Raw genomic sequence first — 18460 nt, 5'->3', positions numbered from 1 at the left:
GAATGATGTTTCTAATTTGAAACTCACTTAGGAAATGCATTATATTTGACTGTGTCACAAGTTAGGGCACCCATAAGCAGTAAATTTTCTTTTAAGCAAGAAGAAGATATGAAATAATACAAAAAAATATGTATATAGGCTAGCTGACTCCATTAAGTTAATTTTTGGGCTTATATAATTGAACCCTTGGTTATACAGGCCAGCACACCTTCATAGATTTTTAGTAATTTAATATCATGTGCGTATTATAACAAAAGCTTTTTTCTTAGGATTTTTAAGTTACTTGATAAAACTAGGTGGAAATGAACTGTAATATTCTAATATTTATGTAAACAAGGCTTATGTTAAGCAGATAATCAAATTAAAATCCCCAGATTTGAAACTATACAAATTGAAGGTACAGTGATCAAATTTCCGAAAAGAGATAGCCATTCTTGGTATAAATTATAACCAATCATCCTGAAAAATATTGACTTTACCTATCATAAATTATAGTTATTTTGTGTTTGTACACTTTTGCGCTGTTTTCGTTTTCCATGAATATGCTTTTCACTAATATGCATTCATGTAGCTATCAACTTGTAGTTTGGTTTTTTTTTTTAATAAGTACCTATCATGTGGATTACCAAGAAAATAGACAGGTAATTGAGTCAGAAGAACAAGGAAAGCCAGGACTCTTCACATAACCTAACATCACCCAACCCCTAAAATAGCCCATTTGTCTAATAAGTCCTCTTTGTCCACCGTTTCACTTTTCTAGGCATAATTATAAGATATGAACTATACATGGAAAGACTGAGATCTAATGGAGGAACCAGGTCAGCAGAAAGTCGAGTTTTTCAGAGCAGTGGCTGGCTCAGTCCTTACCCACTTGCAGAATCAGCCAGTGAAAATGCATTAGAACCTCCCGAACCAACCACAATCGTCACTGGCTTGGAGCCGTACACCAAGTACAAGTTTAGAGTCTTAGCTGTGAACATGGCTGGGAGTGTGTCTTCTGCCTGGACCACAGGAAGAACGGGAGAATCAGGTGAAGACTAATGCTTTGAACTCTACTTTGGAAACTCCTGAATGAAAATATTGCCTCAAAGTAAAGTCAACAGCACTAAATACATTCGAAAAGCAAGAGTTGTACATTTACATAAACCAAGGAAATATTGAATGCATAGATTGGTTTCATAGATAACTCAAGGTCACAAAGTTCTTGCAGTAAGTTCTAGGGAAAAAAAGAATGTTTTAGTTGTTACTTCAAGGCGCCAAAATGACTTAACTGTAGTTATAGTCTTTTGGGAATGCTTGTCAAAAATAGCAATTGGTTTCCAGTCCTGGGCTGGCCATATGTCCCATCTTGCTCCAGATTCAGTACAATTTATGTTCAGTGAAAGATATAACTGTTACCAGTTTCACAAATCTGTTTTTGTTTTTCTTTCTCTTTCCAAAACAAATAGCTTAGGTACCAAATTGTACCTTAAAATATAATCCCAGACATCAAAATCTATAATTCACAAGTGTGTTTATAAGCAGTTGGCAATATGGTAAGGAAAGATGGTGAAAAGTTTTAATTTTCTTAAGATAGCTTTACTAAGGCAAATGAGTTATTTTTAATCCTCCACCTCATTCTTTATATTATAAACACTTCAAATTTCATGAGCCCATGACAAAAAAACTACACTTTTGTTATGCTTTGAATCTATAGATATACAAAGAAACCCACATCCCGATTTAAATTGGATCTGTTCGGACTGTGGAGGGTAAGTGTAGCTTCAAGTTTGATGTCCAAGGGAATCATTTCATGAATAAAATGTGCATTGTGCTTGAGCACCTCTTAATGACTCCCAGCCATCTTGTCCAAATAATAGGGCCATGATAGCACAAGTGATGAGCCATGGCATTCTGGAAGGGGAAAGTCAAGGTCAGAAATGAAAAGTAATGGATGAAACAGCAATACTGGACCCTCATAATCGTATGGGTCACTGGCTAATGAAAGTGCAATGAGGTCCTTTGATAATACACCTTTGGTTAACACATTTAAAATCCATATTAAGATCTCAAGGATGGCAGGAGGAGAATGTATATGTGTATGTCCCTGAACATTTCAATCCAGATTTATTGAAAACTTTTCGAATTTCTTCGGGGTTATTTAGAATTTCGATTTCCCTCTTTCTAAAGAGTTATTTCGATTTCCCTCTTTCTAAAGAGTAATATTCTCCCAGGAGCTCAGTGAATTACTTCTCTATGTAAGAAATCCAATATGTCGCTATGCATTGTTCAAAACTTTGTGGACTGAGACATATTCTGTTTTTGTGGCTTCTCCTTTCAAAGACGTCATAAGACCTATGGTTTCCTCCCCAGCTATCTACTAGTTACCTTTATGAACACAAGCAAATTCCTATTTTTTAATTTTGTAAATGGAAAATATCTTTGTTAGGAATGTGAAGGTGGAGAACATCCTTGCAGATATAAAAATAAGTGAGTGAGTAGCTTTTATACACACCAGCATCTTCTTTGATTTTTAAAAATTAGAATATTACGTAAGGAGTGAGGTGTTTCAGAAACTAGGATAAATGTGTGAATTCAGGTTGAAAACCTGTGAATACGGCATTCATTGTCTTGGCTGTTGTTATTGTTGTTGTTAACAGCGCCTGTATTCATGACCCCTCCTTCAGTCTCCGCCCTCTCACCATACTCGCTCAATGTGTCCTGGGAGATGCCAGCAGATAATGTGACAAGAGGAAAAGTTGTGGGGTATAACGTCAGTATGGTTTCTGAACAATCACCTCAACAATCTAGTCCGGTGGTGTTTTCACAGGTATTGTTATTTTCAACTAACGACCTTTCAGAATTGAATTATGTCTTCATATTGACATTTTCTGTATTTGCAGAATTCTGACAGAATTTTCATTTATATTGGGTTGGCCAAAAAGTTTGCTCAGTTAATGAATACATTCAATAATTTTCTTGGTGAAAATGAAAAATATGTCTTATTTTTACTTAAAACCGAATGAAGTTTTTGGCCAACCCAATACAATCCTTAAAGGGGGCATTCGTTTCTTAATATAATATTTATGTATACAAGGCTCTAAATACTTATATCACTCATTTTTCCTAATATAAGGGTATATGGAAATAAAGTTGGTATAACTTTGTTTCATGAAATCTGCTTTTTCCACTTAGCATATATCCTTAAATATCTTGCAAGAAGCTGACATTCAGTAGCTGTGTACTATCATAGTATCTGGGTACACAATACTGATTCAACCAATCCACAATCAATTGATATGTCTATTGTATTAATTCTCTTGGAAATCTAAATGACATTGATAAGAACATCTTATATGTACATTTTGCATATTTCTATCTCCTAAGAATAAATTCTGAGGGATGCAGTTTATCACAGCTTATAGCAAAGGTTGTGAACATGTTCAAGGTTTGGGATATGTAGTGACATATTTCCTTCTAGTGAGTTATATCCAGCCAGCAGTAATGAGAATAATGATCATAGGTTAAGATTACTGAGGCTTTACTGTGTACATAGACTAATTCATTTGATACGTATAATAATCCTGGAGGATGAGAGGCTCTTGTTACCCTCCAGTTTATGGTGTGACCAGTGTCCTTTCTATCAGCATAAGAGTGACCAATGACAAAGACCGGCTGATGTCAACTGGACAAGTCATTCTGCATACTTGGCTGTTTAGCATCTCTTCTGAGGAAGATGCTCTTTGGAGGACATTAACAGGACAGGAAAAGATCTTTGCACTTACTTGTTGCCCTGTCCCATGGACCTGTCCACATTCTTCTTCCCTAGACATCCTAGTTCCTGATTTTCTAGTCTTTTTTTCTTTTATGGCCATGTTCAGTACAACCAAACCACAGCCATATAATTCAGGGACCCTTCCCTTTCCACAAAGAATAAATCACCAGGTGCACTACCTAAGTTTTGCCCATTGAAAGGATTTCTTTTTATTGCTGGGTTTTAGGACCATCCCTGAATGGAGCTATAGAGCAGCCAGCACCCATTTTTGACTTCATGAACCACATACTAAGACAACCCAACTGCAAACCAAACCACATTTTTCTACTCTCACAAGTCTTAAGGTTCCTCCAAGGAGTCATAGGTAGGAGTTGAGATTGAGCCAGCAGTGTCAGAATGGTGGATGACATGTGGGTTTGGATTACCAGCTAGCACAGCACATTATGCGTTCTGGCTGTTACTTGTATTATAATATTCTATTCCAAGGAACTAAGCTAAGAAAAAAAAAACATAGTTTATACAACACATCCCAGAAATCAACTTGTTTTTATCCCGCTTTTACCAATTACTTGCCATATCACACATCTCTGTGCTTCAGGTTTTATTCATGTGTAAAATGGGAAAACAATTCCTGCTTATCTATACAGTTTTTGTAGAGCTTAAAGAGCTTGACAAATGTTAGATATTGTTATTATTAGTGATTATTATTAATGGGATATGGCTACATTACATTTTATAAAATATTATTCAATGGGACAGGAACATTTTTATATTGACAAAATTTATATATATAAATCTTTTGTTTGTTTCAAAGTCTTTTCTTTGTGTCTGAATTAAAATAAGAATATAGATTTGTCACTTTATTCTCTCTCTTATACCCTCTCCTGCAAATATTCATCTACCTAATCATATATTCAAGAAAGTGAAATCACAAGTGGAAAAGTCAAATTTTTTATGTTCTCAACAATTAAATTTGTATCCACACTGACCTGAGCATGTCTTGTTATAATCTTGGTAAATAAATAGCCAAAATTTCTGGGGAAAGCCTGCTGTAAAAATAACTGTTAAAGGATCTTTACCTAAGAATGTGGTAGAAGACATATATAGAAGTGATGCTATTATCACTGTAGTATTTTAAACTCCTACAAAGTTCTTCTCACCTCTTTAAAGATTAATCCCACAAAAAACTTTCAATTAGATACATCCTTTCAGACTTGTTAAGATGAGTCTATGTACATGATAAAGACACAGTTTACCTGAGTGATGATTTTACATGCCCCAAGCTCTAGGATAAGTGTCTCTTAAAAATCATGTAATTTATAACAACTATATGTAGAGAAGAAGTAAAATTTCATCAAAATTAGTATTAGTCTACATTTTATCTTTATTACATTTCATTTTGTGTTCTTTAAAAATTTTTTTTAAATAAATCTTTATTGGAGTATAATTGCTTCACAATACTGTGTTTCTGTTGCACAACAAAGTGAATTAGCCATATGCATACACATGTCCCCATATCCCCTCCCTCTTTTTTTTTTAACCTTTTTATTGGAGTATAATTGCTTTACAATGGTGTGTTAGTTTCTGCTTTATAACAAAGTGAATCAGTTATACATATATCCCCATATCTCTTCCCTCTTGCGTCTGCCTCCCTCCCGCCTTCCCTATCCCACCCTTCTAGCTGGTCACAAAGCACCGAGCTGACCTCCCTGTGCTATGGGGCTGCTTCCCACTAGCTATCTATTTTACATTTGCTAGTGTATATATGTTCATGGCACTCTCTCACTTTGTCCCAACTTACCCTTCCCCCTCCCCATGTCCTCAAGTCCATTCTCTAGTAGGTCTGTGTGTTTATTCCCGTCTTGCCCCTAGGTTCTTCATGACCTTTTTTTTTTGTTTTTTAGATTCCATATATATGTGTTAGCATACAGTATTTATTTTTCTCTTTCTGACTTACTTCACTCTGTATGACAGACTCTAGATTCATCCACCTCACTACAAATAACTCAATTTTGTTTCTTTTATGGCTGAGTAATATTCCATTGTATATATGTGCCACATCTTCTTTATCCATTCATCTGTTGATGGGCACTTAGGTTGCTTCCATGTCCTAGCTATTGTAAATAGAGCTGCAGTGAACATTATGGTACATGACTCTTTTTGAATTATGGTTTTCTCAGGGTATATGCCCGGTAGTGGGATTGCTGGGTCATATGGTAGTTCTATTTTTAGTTTTTTAAGGAACCTCCATATTGTTCATCCCCTCCCTCATGATGTGTTCTTGAGACAAAGAATAATTTGTTTAAAAATGATTCAAGTTTTTTAATTAAATAAGAAATACCTTAATGTATTTTATCTTTTTTTAATTAAATAAGAAATACCTTAATGTATTTTATCTTAGAAACAGTTTCATTTTCTAAAAATCTACATTAAATCCCATGAAGATTGTGCTAAATAAGATAAATCTTATAGCAATATTAAGTAATATTTACTCCAAAGTTTTATTTTTCTTAGAAAATTTTAAATCACATTGCACAAAAGAAAAAAGTTTATATCTTTAAAGCCTAAGTAGCCATTTTAAAATTGGAAAAAGGATTAATAATTCAGTGTTTGATGCTTTTCTGATTTCTAAATGTAATTGCAAGAAAATGGTGCCAGTGTTTTAAATTATTCCTAGATATTTTGAATCTCCAAAGTCACCTTTATTTCTGAAAAATGTTATGTAAGCAATATAATTTATATTCCAAACACACTGCTTTCTAGAACTTCTCAGTTTATGAAATTTTAAAGTCAGTACCCAGGCACATATTCCAAATGAATTTTATTGTACTCCTAAAGGGAAAACAAAATCTAGAAATTGACTCCAAATGTTATTAATCTTTACGGTTAGCTGTAGTATTTATATTTATGGAAGATTATTTCATATGAATGTATATCAGTATCCCTTAGAAAAATAGCTTTGTACTCATGCTTGCTGTCAGACTGTCCATTTTAATGACTTTTTTTTCCTGAATATAATCACCAGTGGTCTTTGTATCTACAGACTAAGCAAATTTACATGGTTGCTTTTGATCAATTCTAGTTATAATGACAGGACAAGCTCTCAGTGCTTACTGTTTAATTACTTGTTTATGGACCATAGAGTCTCCTTTGCTCAAATCTGCTATTTTCATTTGAAAATGTGTGATAAAGACAGGATTTCAAAAAAAAAATGTAACTGTTTGATCAATCTGCTTATGCTCAGTTGTACAAGAAAGATAATTGAGGATTGACTTCATGTGGGCGCTCAGTATTCTTTCCTTTTTTCCCCTTTTCCTTCCTGTGGCTTTTTTTAAAAAAAAAAAACAAATGATGGGATTGATTGAACATAGTGACATCTTTCTGTACCAGCTCCATCACCTAGCATGTGGGCATTACTGCACTGGGTTCATTTTGGCCAAGCCCCGTGGTTTTATTTGGACTTTTTCACGATAACAATGACAGTGTCACCATTCTTTATCTGTACCATCAGTGACACGAACTGCACCACCATGCTGCTTTATGAGGCAATAACTCGGTTTCCTCATTTATCCACTCAGGAACTGGATTATTACCTCATAAAGCAGTGTGATTGTACAATTATCAATTACATCCTAGCTTGTTGAGGCCCTTCAAAAAGAATCCCTTTTCCTAATCGTGGTTGGCAATAATTCCCTCTGTCAGAATTCCTGGAACTTTGCTTGTCAAGCTAATATTTTTCACACTGATTATCTATTATCTGACGTCTAGTTCTTTTTGCTTCACAGATGTTGTACACTGCTAAATCCCAAGAACTGTCTTATATTGTAAAAGGACTACAACCTTATAGGATATACAACTTTACTATTTCTCTCTGCAATTCAGTTGATTGTATAACCAGTGCTTCGGGAGGAGGACGGACTTTAGCAGCAGGTAAGCAAGTTCTAAAGGACATGAAAAATACATTGTGTATTCATAAAAAAACACCTACAAAGCTCAATACCTTCTTTAGTTTGGACTTAATATTTGTCTTTTCTGCTTTCTCCTTCTCCCTCACTAGCCCTTATTGCTACTGACCTGACATAGAAAAAGATGACACAGAAAAAGAAACTTAAGAGCCCTGAACATTCCTGAGTTGCAACTGTGTCACCATAAGAAACATAATTAGATGCAGAGTGACTACAGGGCTCCCACCACCCTAAGTCCTAAAGGTGTCCCAACAATTGTTTGAAGTGTTTGGCAGGCTTCTTCTGAGGACTCAGAATACTCCTCCTCTCAATCCTAACTTTTTTTGTGTGGGATTTGGTCTATCCCCTCCTGCCCCATGGAGCTAACGGTAGACATCCAGAAATCACTGGGTTGCCCTGGTGTCATATTTTGCCTTTATTGGATAGGCAGTAGTGTGCTTATTAATCTTTTTATTATGAATATGAAGCTCCTAAGTACATAAAATTGAAATAACGACTTGTTATCAAGTATAATCTTACCAGGAAATAGTTTGTATAATTTTTTGCTTGCTTCACTTATGACAAATTAGGTTCACACAAACTTGATTACAGGTATTATTAACACCTATATAACCCAATTACTTACCATTTAGGATATTTTCAAATCAGTTTTTCTGTCAGCATCCAACAGGGCTTAGATTCCTGGTGCTCTTTAAGGAAATGTCAGATGTGAGGAGGTTAAGAGACTCCTAGGCGAATGACAGATAGCATGCAAACATGTTTAGCTATGAAAATACTCCTTAGACCTTCTTCCTTCCTGTCTTCATATACAATTCCATAGTTTTTGTCTTGTTTTATTTTGTTTTCATTCTGGAAAAACTTGTTTGGCTCAAATTATCTTGTATCAATATACAACAGACTTCAAATATAACAAGTAATTTTGTTTCTTCAAATTGTCCACCAATGATGGGGACTTCCCTGGCAGTCCAGTGGTTAAGACTCTGTGCTCCCAATGCAAGGGGCACGGGTTCAGTCCCAGTTGGGGAACTAAGATCCCCACGTGCTGCGTGACATGGCCAAAAAAAAAAAAATTTTTTTTTTCAATAATGAGAATGACTCCAAAGTTCCAAGTAATTATGTTTTATTATCTCTGACTGAACTCTTTGCGTTTTTACATATTTAACCTGTATGTACAAGTATTTATGGAGTACCTAGCTTGAACAAAAAACACTGTGCTCCTATAAGAATATTTATTTTTTTTTTATATACTATGTTATTAGAGAGTTACAGGGTGTGGATAACAGGGGAAGACTCCCTGTCTCTTTTAGAAAAAATGACATAATTTGGGACTAGAGGATAAAAATTAAAAGAGGAATCTGTCCTGGGGGCTGGAGAAAGTGGAAACAGAAACCACACCAACCAAAGGTTGGCCTGAGATCTAGGGGAGGATAAAGGGACTCCGATGATGTGACCGAGCAGAACTGAAATCACAGCTTCTCAGGGTTGTAAAACATTTCAAAGTCATCTAGGGTGACAGTCTAGCCAATATTAATATATCCTATGCAACATTCCTTCCAAGTGTTTGTCCAACCTGTGTTTGATCCTTTAGTGGTGGGGGAACTACACCTCTCTGGCAAATCCTACCATGTTTAGAGACCTCTTTGAAACGCAATTTCAAAGGTGATACTAATCCAAGATACCTCCCTCTGGTTCCTATTGAACATTCTCCTTCCACTCCCTTGCGCGCTGTCCTCACTCTAATTCACCTTCGTCATGACATCACTTCCAATAACATGTTTAGTAACAATACCCCCAGCCAAGTCTTCTCTCCTCCAGGCTGTGTACTGAGGGACCTCCCAGCTGCACCTCACATGCCCAAGTTTCCAGCACTGTTAGGACAGGCTCTCTCCTTTAGATAGGATCTACTCTGTTTTTTTCATAGACACAAACTAAAAGAACTGAACAGAGACATGCCAGTCCCCAGAGACTAGACAGACCCTGGACATGGAAAGAGAAAAGCAGGGAAAATGTCTATAGAATGGCATCTTCCCTGCTTAATGGACCAATGATCACATCTGTGTGAATATCATCCTCATTGGTTGTAGTAAGAGTTCCTGGGACGCGGAACTCACTGTGCCCCAGTGCTATGTGCTCTTCTTCTAGTCACTGGTGAGGAGGCTTAAGGCTACTCCATCCACTGGAAGCTGAGTGGAGCAGAACTCATCTAGGCCCTCTGAGTCCTCTCCCTGCCTTTTTATCCCTGAAAAACAGAACTTGGAAACCTCTCATAGTCTCCGAAAGCCATGAGATGTGCAAGTTAATTGACGTTTTCAAATAAGAGTTTATTTGTGTATTTTAGGGGAAAATGATAAGCCAGAATGCTGCAACTTGAATTTGGGCTCTGCCATCCACTAGCTTTATGACCTTGAGTAAATTATATGATCTCTGTGCCTTAGTTTTCCAATTTATAAATAAGGATAACCTATTACATGGGGCTCTCCCGAGGAGTAAATACATGTTAAGTGTTTAAAGCAGTGCCCAGCACAGAGTAAATCCTCAAAAAAAAATTGTTATTTTTAATCAAGATTTCTATCATAACTGTTTTGTAATACTTTTCTCAGTCACAATGTAAATGTTATAGAATGTCTAATCGAATGTTATCGAAGTCATGCAATTTATTTTACAACTTTGTTTCCGTAACAGTATTATAACATAAATATAACAATGGAGAGTCCTAAAACTAAGGATTGAATGGCAAAAGTAAACTGTAGGGGGGCTAACATCGAAAAGCATCATTTTTCAGTTCTGTAAGGAGCATGTTGTTCAGAGTTATGGCATGCATTTCAGGATTTTGATCAAAAGCTACACATTTCAAATTTGTTGTTTACAATATAGAGTTAATAATGTGTCATAACCATATTGTTGCTGTGTTTTGCTGTGAGTGCTCAATTCAGTAAGCATCTATTAAGGTTACTATTCAAAGCACTGGGTGGAGGGGATTCTAGTAGAATCCATTCAAAGATACCTTAATGGTGTCTGCATTAAGGTACTGACAAATAACAGGTAGGGTTAACACCTTGGGGGAAAGAATAAAAGAAAGCTATGGGAACGGAGAATACCGGGATAGATAGCTTTGATTTAGGAGACTGGGAAATTAGCTCAGGTTAAGTGGCACTTGAAATGGACTATAAAGAATTGGTAAAGATTTTTGCAGCTATTATACCATGTGTCACTGTTTGAGGGGCTGTTCCATACTGACATGATGAAAGCTGAGGTTTATAAGATGTCTCTGTCAGTACAGTGTAGAATAGATTAAAGTGTGGGAAGAGAGACTGGTAGACATTCCAAGGGGGCCATGAGAAAGTAAACCAGATAAATAGAAGGAAAGATTAAAAGAAAGGAATAGGGGCTTCCCTGGTGGCGCAGTGGTTGAGGGTCCGCCTGCCGATGCAGGGGACATGGGTTCGTGCCCCGGTCCGGGAAGATCCCACATGCCGCGGAGCGGCTGGGCCTGTGAGCCATGGCCGCTGAGCCTGCGCGTCCGGAGCCTGTGCTCCGCAACGGGAGAGGCCACACAGTGAGAGGCCCGTGAACCGCCAAAAAAAAAAGAAAGGAATAGAGTAGATCAAGGAAGGGAAATCCACAGGTTAAGAAGAGAGAGAAATTGAAGATGACAGTAAATATCCTAGACAGTGGTGATGCCACTAAATCTAATGCAAAAGACGAAGAAAGAACATATGGGAGAAATAAAACCATGAGTTTCAGTTTGATTATCTGATGGAAACACATCCATGACAATTATAACCAGCCAACAGCAGAAAATGCAAATCTGGAGCTTAAGAAGGATGCGGGTTTTATAGTCACCTGCATGTAGAAGGAGGCGAAACTATGGATGATAATGTATTAGTGAAGGCAGAGAAAATACAAAATAAAAGTTTACATCTCAGTGAATGCTCACATTTTGGGAGGAAGAGGAAAGGAGGAATAAAGGGAACAGAGACGTGGTCAGAGTTAGAAAAAGAACGTAGAAAAAGCGTATCCAAAAACTCAAGGGGAGAGAGAATTCTAGAAGGAGAATGTTGTCAGTATGGTCACATGCTGTAGGGAAAGTAGGAAAAATGTAAACTGCAAGGAACGTGGGGTCACTGATGACTCTCTGGGCAGCACTCTGATTAACATGGTTAGAGCAGAAGCTGGAAGGTAAAAAATTAAACAGTTGCAGGAGAAGATGGGATAGTAAATTTTAAATGTGTAGTTTTTTTGTCCTTTGCCAAAATGTTCCTTCTACTCAATTTCCATTAAAAAAAGAACATATTAACTTTGTTCACATGTGAAATCCTTTCTTTTCTGAAGGAAAAATTATTTTAGCATTCTTCTGGGAAATTTTTTATTTCTTTATCCCTTAATTTATTTTGTCAGAATTCTCTGACTCTTCATCTGCCAAGCAGGGAATAAAGTCACTTACATGACAAAAGTATAAAAAAAAATTTTTGCTTGCCACTGGATTTATTGTAAAATATACCATTTTCAGGGGTGTTTGGATCAGGGAGAATGGACTTGTTTTTATTAGAATACAAAGAAAACCCCAGCAATTACAGATCCAATATCCTTCTTGCCTCCTTTGTTTTTAATAGGTGAATAAGGTTTGTTTTCTAAAATTTTCCTAGGATTAAACCTCTGTGCGTAACTGATAGATATTAAGTCATAGAAATAAACAGTGAGAAGGTCAATCCTTTTGAATGGTCAACAGGTTTGTTGACCGTTGTAGGAAAGGAATAAAAGTTAAGTTGCAGCTATGATTCTTCCTGCTCTGTTTCTCCTAGTAATAAAGTTACAATTTGGAGGGTATATATTACTCCAGTGAATTCTAATGGATTTGTGAGAAATTTAACTCAAGTCTAAATGTAGTTCACGTGAGTGAAGTGTCAGGAATCAGAAGAAGCCAGTGACCATTTAAAAATTTTGAACAGCACCCAAAATTAGAAGTAGTAGTCAACCTTTTCGAAGCACTGAATCACTTAAACATGTTATTTTTCCTTGAATCTCAGTCACAGAAATCAAAAAGATACTTGTAAAGATGTATGTTTCATTAAAAAGCTCAAGAATTATAATTTGCTCTCTTTGAAGTATTTTTTCAATTAGATATTATTAGAATTACACATTTTGTCCAGAATATTTATTGCTTTACTCCTTTAGTTTTGGTGCCCATGACAAAGTCTGAGAGCTGATGTGAGAGAGGTATTCTCCCAGGAGCGGCTGCATCTCCATTGCAAAATCTTCAGGAAACTGTCATGGGTGGCTTTGGAGTTGCTTCTGGGTATATAAGGGTCATAAACTGATGGACTGGGCACCCTTATACTTTTCTTGAAGATTACCCTTTTACTCTAATAACTTTGTACATTTCCGCCCTTTGTGAATTAAGTACAAATTGAACCTTCCTTCAGAGACATTCCTTTTGGAGATCCATTCCTGGAGGAAAAATGTCCTATTTCCTTTACCTGTCATAAAATGACCTCTACACTACAAGCTTAGAAGTGCCCATCTCCCATTAAGCAAGTAATTAGTGGTGCATTAAGATTTTTGTCTGAATCCGAAGTAGAATGTATGTTTGCGGCTGGGTTGAAAATACACATTGTTTTGTATGCAGGTACATAAGTCTTTTCATTGTGAATAGGACCCAGAGTGATTAAACAAGCACTCTTAATATGTTAATTTATAATTTTAATTACAACAATCTTGTATATATAGTCATTAGTGAATACTAATATAAATATTTTTCTACCTTTTTATTCATAATGCATAAACCAATCATCCAGTTACTTCTCTGAGGTTGCCTGTTTTTGTTTCATAATACAATCTTTGTTCTTAGTTATGAATGCATTTTGTTCGTTCCTGTCTTGAATAATCCCTCATTAAGCTAGTCACTTTCTGCTCCATGCTAAAAAGGAAAAATCATCATGCAAATGTGGCATGCCATATTAAAAAGCACATTACCAAACACTTTTGTTGCTGTCCTTCAATTAGTTTCCCTTCTTTGAATTTAATTCCATTTGTTGTTAAACTACCGACTTGATGTATGGACTCATGAATCTCAGGCTGCTGCCAGGAAAGTGGGGGAAAAAAAAATCAAAGCCTCTTCGAAGAGCTGCAGAGGCGAGCTGAAATGAATTTGCTTCACCTTTGACAGGAGCACTTGAACAGCAGTGAAATCCTCTGCGGATTCAACTTGGCTAATTATCCAATTATTTATTTCAAGAATAAAGGCACTGTTTTACAATTAGAGCAGTGTAAGTCAATCTGAGAAATTTGGTAATGACAGATGACTTAAGTCACTTCTAAGATAAACAGTATCTGTGCACACTTGTCTCACCCAGTCTTTTCAGGCAGCAGTTCTCACGTCTTAGCATCAGGGAAGTCCTGAGTACGCGGAAGGGTTGGTTTTGTTTGTTTTGCTCTTTCGACAACAGAAATCATTTTGCCCTTCTAACCACCGTGTCAAATTTCCATGGCTCTCAGGCAATGTTGAAGTTGTATTTCTCTTGATTAAAAGCTTTTGGTTCAAAGCAATACTTTTTAATTGCCTAATGATATAAGTCAGTTCTTAGGAAAGAACCGCACATTTAGGAGTTCATTTGCAATATAACTGAAAAATTCATTGCATGGCAGTAAAACAATTTACTGTTAATTACAAGGAGAAGAATTTGCTGTAGCATGCTCACAGATTGCCATGAATCATGCAGCACTCCTAGAGATTTATAACAGATGTGTAAGTGGGATGAATTAGCAGGGTTTAATAACAGAGACACAAATCATGCAGACTTCAAGGAGCTTTAATTGATATACTAGAATGTGACGGGCATGAATCACTCAGCCATTCAACAGCACAGTAACATATGGTCAGCTCAATATGCTGCATCTGAAATCGGTTGGTGAGTCGTTGGTTGTCCCATATGGTGGAAGCAATATATTTTTCATGATTCAAAAAAATACATCCTTGTTTTTAAGGAAATATGATGGCAAAGCGTGTTTGTTATTGAACTTGAATGCCAAACTGGGGTTTTTTATAATGATTTTGACATGGCAGCTTCCCCAAATATAGAGCGGCTACTACTTGTAATACCAGATCGTAGGAGACATTATGAGAACCAGATTGGTGCTTGTTGGCAGGCTTGATCCACAGCGAAGTCTACAGAAGAGCTCAGCTGACGAGAGCTGCAATTGTTAGGGAAATCCTTCAGACTCCTGATAAAGCCAACCAAATGAAAAGGATGATGTCAGCTTCATAGACGTTCAGGAATGCCGAGATTTGCAAAGAGAATAGAGTGAACTGAATGAGAGACTCTTACTTAGCAGGGTAGGAAAGTGACTGTGACAGCAACATGACCCCAGTTGTAACAATTGGACACAACATTTTAAAAAGCAACCTCTTAATTAAAGGTTCAGTCCTTCAGGAGCATTCTGAAAGACATCATGGTGGACCAGTGCATCAGCGGTAGCACCAATCCCATGTTATTCCTGAAGGATTATTTCAGTGTAGGAAAACAGGTAATCCTGGTGCAGACCAACAGCTGGTAGCATGCAACATCTTTGTATGGAAGCTGGAATCTGGCGGCTTTCGACAAAGCTTTTGTAGCATTAGTAAACCTGACAGACTTGAAAAAGGAATATTGCAGCCTTAGAACTGTGGCAGCCAGAATTTAATGTCAACAATTAAAATTTATTTTGATCCTTACCTACTGTTTATTACTGTTTGTATACACAACAGACCTGACTAATACAGAGATGCACTATTAGATGGAATTACCATCTGTTCAGAGTGAAATGCTGGCATCTGTCTTCGATGCTAAAACTAAAATGATATTATTTCTAACAAAACAAAATTAACTGCTTTTTACTCACCCACTTTAATGTTGAATGTGTGATGCACCCAAGGTAAAGGCTTGTTCATACACTGTGTAATGACCTCCGTTGCCAGGTCTGTATTTAGATATGTGACTTTCACGGGGCCTCTGTTCACCTTTTGTCATGGCAGAAATCACACTTTTTAAAGCACCATTTTAGTTTTCCGATGTATTAACTATAGTAAGGCATTAAAACAACACAATTAAAATGTGTAAGAATTGAACTAGAAAGACTATTGTGTGCAAAATATTTTGATAGATGTGCCCTAAATAAATGCAAGGGGAAAAAAATTAAATAGACAAAAATTCATCTGAACAGAGTTGCCATACACCCACAGCTTTGGGAAAAAATAAACTGTTATCTTCTCTGTTGGACTATTTCTAATTTTCTCCTACACTGACATATAGGAAAGATTTATATTCAGCATGCCCTCCTTTATTTTAAGCCTAAGTATCCGATGAAAAAAGATCTCTAACTTGTAGAAGTTAGAGAATTTGGAGTATCGAGGACAATGGTAGTTTCCACACTGATGTTGGATCCATGATGCTACTTTCTGAGAAGCCCGACTTCAGTTCTATATATCACAAAATAATAAATTTTGTCACACCAACGTTTAATGCATGTACACAGTGCATTAACTGTAACTGTAGTACATTTATTTGTGCTAGAGGAGACTTGAAAATGATTAAAAAATCAATACTTTTCTGTCAGAGAAGCGAGTGTTACTATGCATTTAAGTAGTTAATTGCATAAGCCCCATAAAAGCTTCAAGTTTGGGTAGCAAGGATGCCATAATTACAGTCCAAGCAACTACCTTTTATTGACAGGGGACTTTAGGGAACAGTACGTGTTGTCATCGCTGCTGCCATATGTACAGTTCAGAAATCACGGATCCTCACACTGTTTATGTGTTGGACGTGAGATGTGTGCAAATTATTGATGATCACCTGCATGACAGCTGGTTAAGGTAGTGTTTATTCATCAAGGAGGTGATTCCCCTTAAATTCTCTAAAAGCACTGCTTTCTGGCCTTGTTTATATCATAGAACACACAGAAAAATCATAATATGTATCTGCCATGCTGAGATAAAAACAACATGGCTCAGAGCTGTGGGAGATAAGCTGGCTGGCTTCCTGGAGGGCTGAGGGGATCTATGTATCAGCACCCCTTCTTGGTTTACTATGGAGAGGAGCTGCTTGAAAATGTTCAAGCAGAATTTTGAAACTGGAAGAGACCCTAGGCACAATCGGGTCTGTTGTGCTCTTCAATAAATGAGGTATTACCCAGCAATTCTACCCCTGGGTTCATATCTGGAAAAAATGAAAACACTAATTTGAAAAGATCCATTCACCCCAATGTTCATAGCATCATTATTACAGTTGCCAAGATATGGAAGCAACCTAAGTGTCCATCAGCAGATGAATGGGTAAAGAAGACATGGTGTATATATATACACAATGGAATATTACTCAGCCATAAAAAAGAATGAAATTTGGCCATTTGCAACAGCATGGATAGACTTGGAAGGTATTTCCTAAGTGAAATAAGACAGGCAGTATGGTATCACTTGTATGTGGAATCTAAAAATTGCAACAAACTAGTGAATGTAAAAACAACAACAAAAAAGAAGCAGCCTCACAGCTATAGAGAACAAACTAGTGGTTACCAGTGGGGAGAGGGAAGGGGGGAGGGGCAATATAGGGGTAAGGGATTAAGAGGTACAAACTATTATGTATAAAATAAGCTATAAGGATATATTGTACAGCACAGGGATTATAGCCAATATCTTATAGTAACTAACTGGAGCATAACCTCTAAAAATGGTGAATCACTCTATCGTACACCTGTAATTTATATAATATTGTACACCAACTATACTTCAATAAAAATTTTTTTTCCAAAAATATAAATGAATGAGTGAGATACTGAAGAACAGAGAGGCCAAATAATGGATTAGCCAATGTTCTATAAGTAGGGTCCTAAAGAAGCAGTCTAGAACCTAAGTTTTCTCCTTTCCAGATCAGTTCCACTATATATCCTCTCTCTTGAAGGGGACTAGTAAACAAAGAAGAAAATGGGAAAATTGATGTTGTTCTTTCCTCAGTCAGAGACTAGATAGTCAACAAGAAAGCACTGAGAAGTCTCTGAGAGTCTGAGGGGAGAATCCTCTCCTCTTCTGGACGCTGAATGGAGAGCACTTGCCAACTGGGAAATCATGGCTACGTGAGCCCGGATTTTACGTTTGAGTCCTAGTTCCAGGGCCCTTTCACAGGTGTTCGGGCCTAACAGCATTTGGCAAATCGCATTTCCTGTGACAGTTTGCATCTCTGAGACAAAGTCAGGATCATTTTCCACTGAAGATGCCTGAGGATGTCTCATATTAGTCTTTCCCCCCTCACACCCCTGAAATGAGGAATCGCTGTGTGTTCCTAGATTGCTGTCTTCCTAATAGTTGATGCTTTACAGTATGGACACAGCCATGCAGTCTTCATAGACAACAAACTCTTCCTTGAGACCAGATTTGATTTTAAAGACCTGTCAGCAAGCACTTCTGCCCATTTAGTCTTCAGTTCTTATCCTAAGATGGTCAAACTCCACACTACGTAAATTTTGCAAGTGTAAACTTATGCATTATGATATGCTATTAATCAGATTATAAAGTAATAAATGCTACATAAAGAAGAATGTATATTACGCAGTGTTGTATAAAAGAATGCTTGTAAATAGGAGAGACTAGAAATTGGATCACAGAGCTAATGCAAAAAAATACAAGAGCACCGTAATTTTATTCCAAGTGGAAACAGACTTTGTATGTTGCTAGTCTTTGAATCTAAAAGCCTAAGTATCTTATGAAGATCCA

At 36.8% G+C, this 18460-nt stretch overlaps 1 protein-coding gene across 1 annotated transcript in view; it reads left to right on the top strand.

Annotated features, from left to right (window-relative positions):
- Positions 1–18460, top strand: part of USH2A (usherin) — a 737336-nt gene that overhangs the window by 207553 nt on the left and 511323 nt on the right. Inside the window, exons 17-19 of the mRNA XM_060127145.1 lie at positions 761–1030; positions 2640–2809; positions 7540–7684. Of these exons, the coding sequence (XP_059983128.1) occupies positions 761–1030; positions 2640–2809; positions 7540–7684 (585 nt within the window). The remainder of the gene's footprint in view (positions 1–760; positions 1031–2639; positions 2810–7539; positions 7685–18460) is intronic.

Source organism: Lagenorhynchus albirostris, chromosome 2, assembly GCF_949774975.1.
Source record: "Lagenorhynchus albirostris chromosome 2, mLagAlb1.1, whole genome shotgun sequence".
NCBI lineage: Eukaryota > Metazoa > Chordata > Mammalia > Artiodactyla > Delphinidae > Lagenorhynchus > Lagenorhynchus albirostris.
This window is presented reverse-complemented; position numbering and strand designations above follow the sequence as displayed.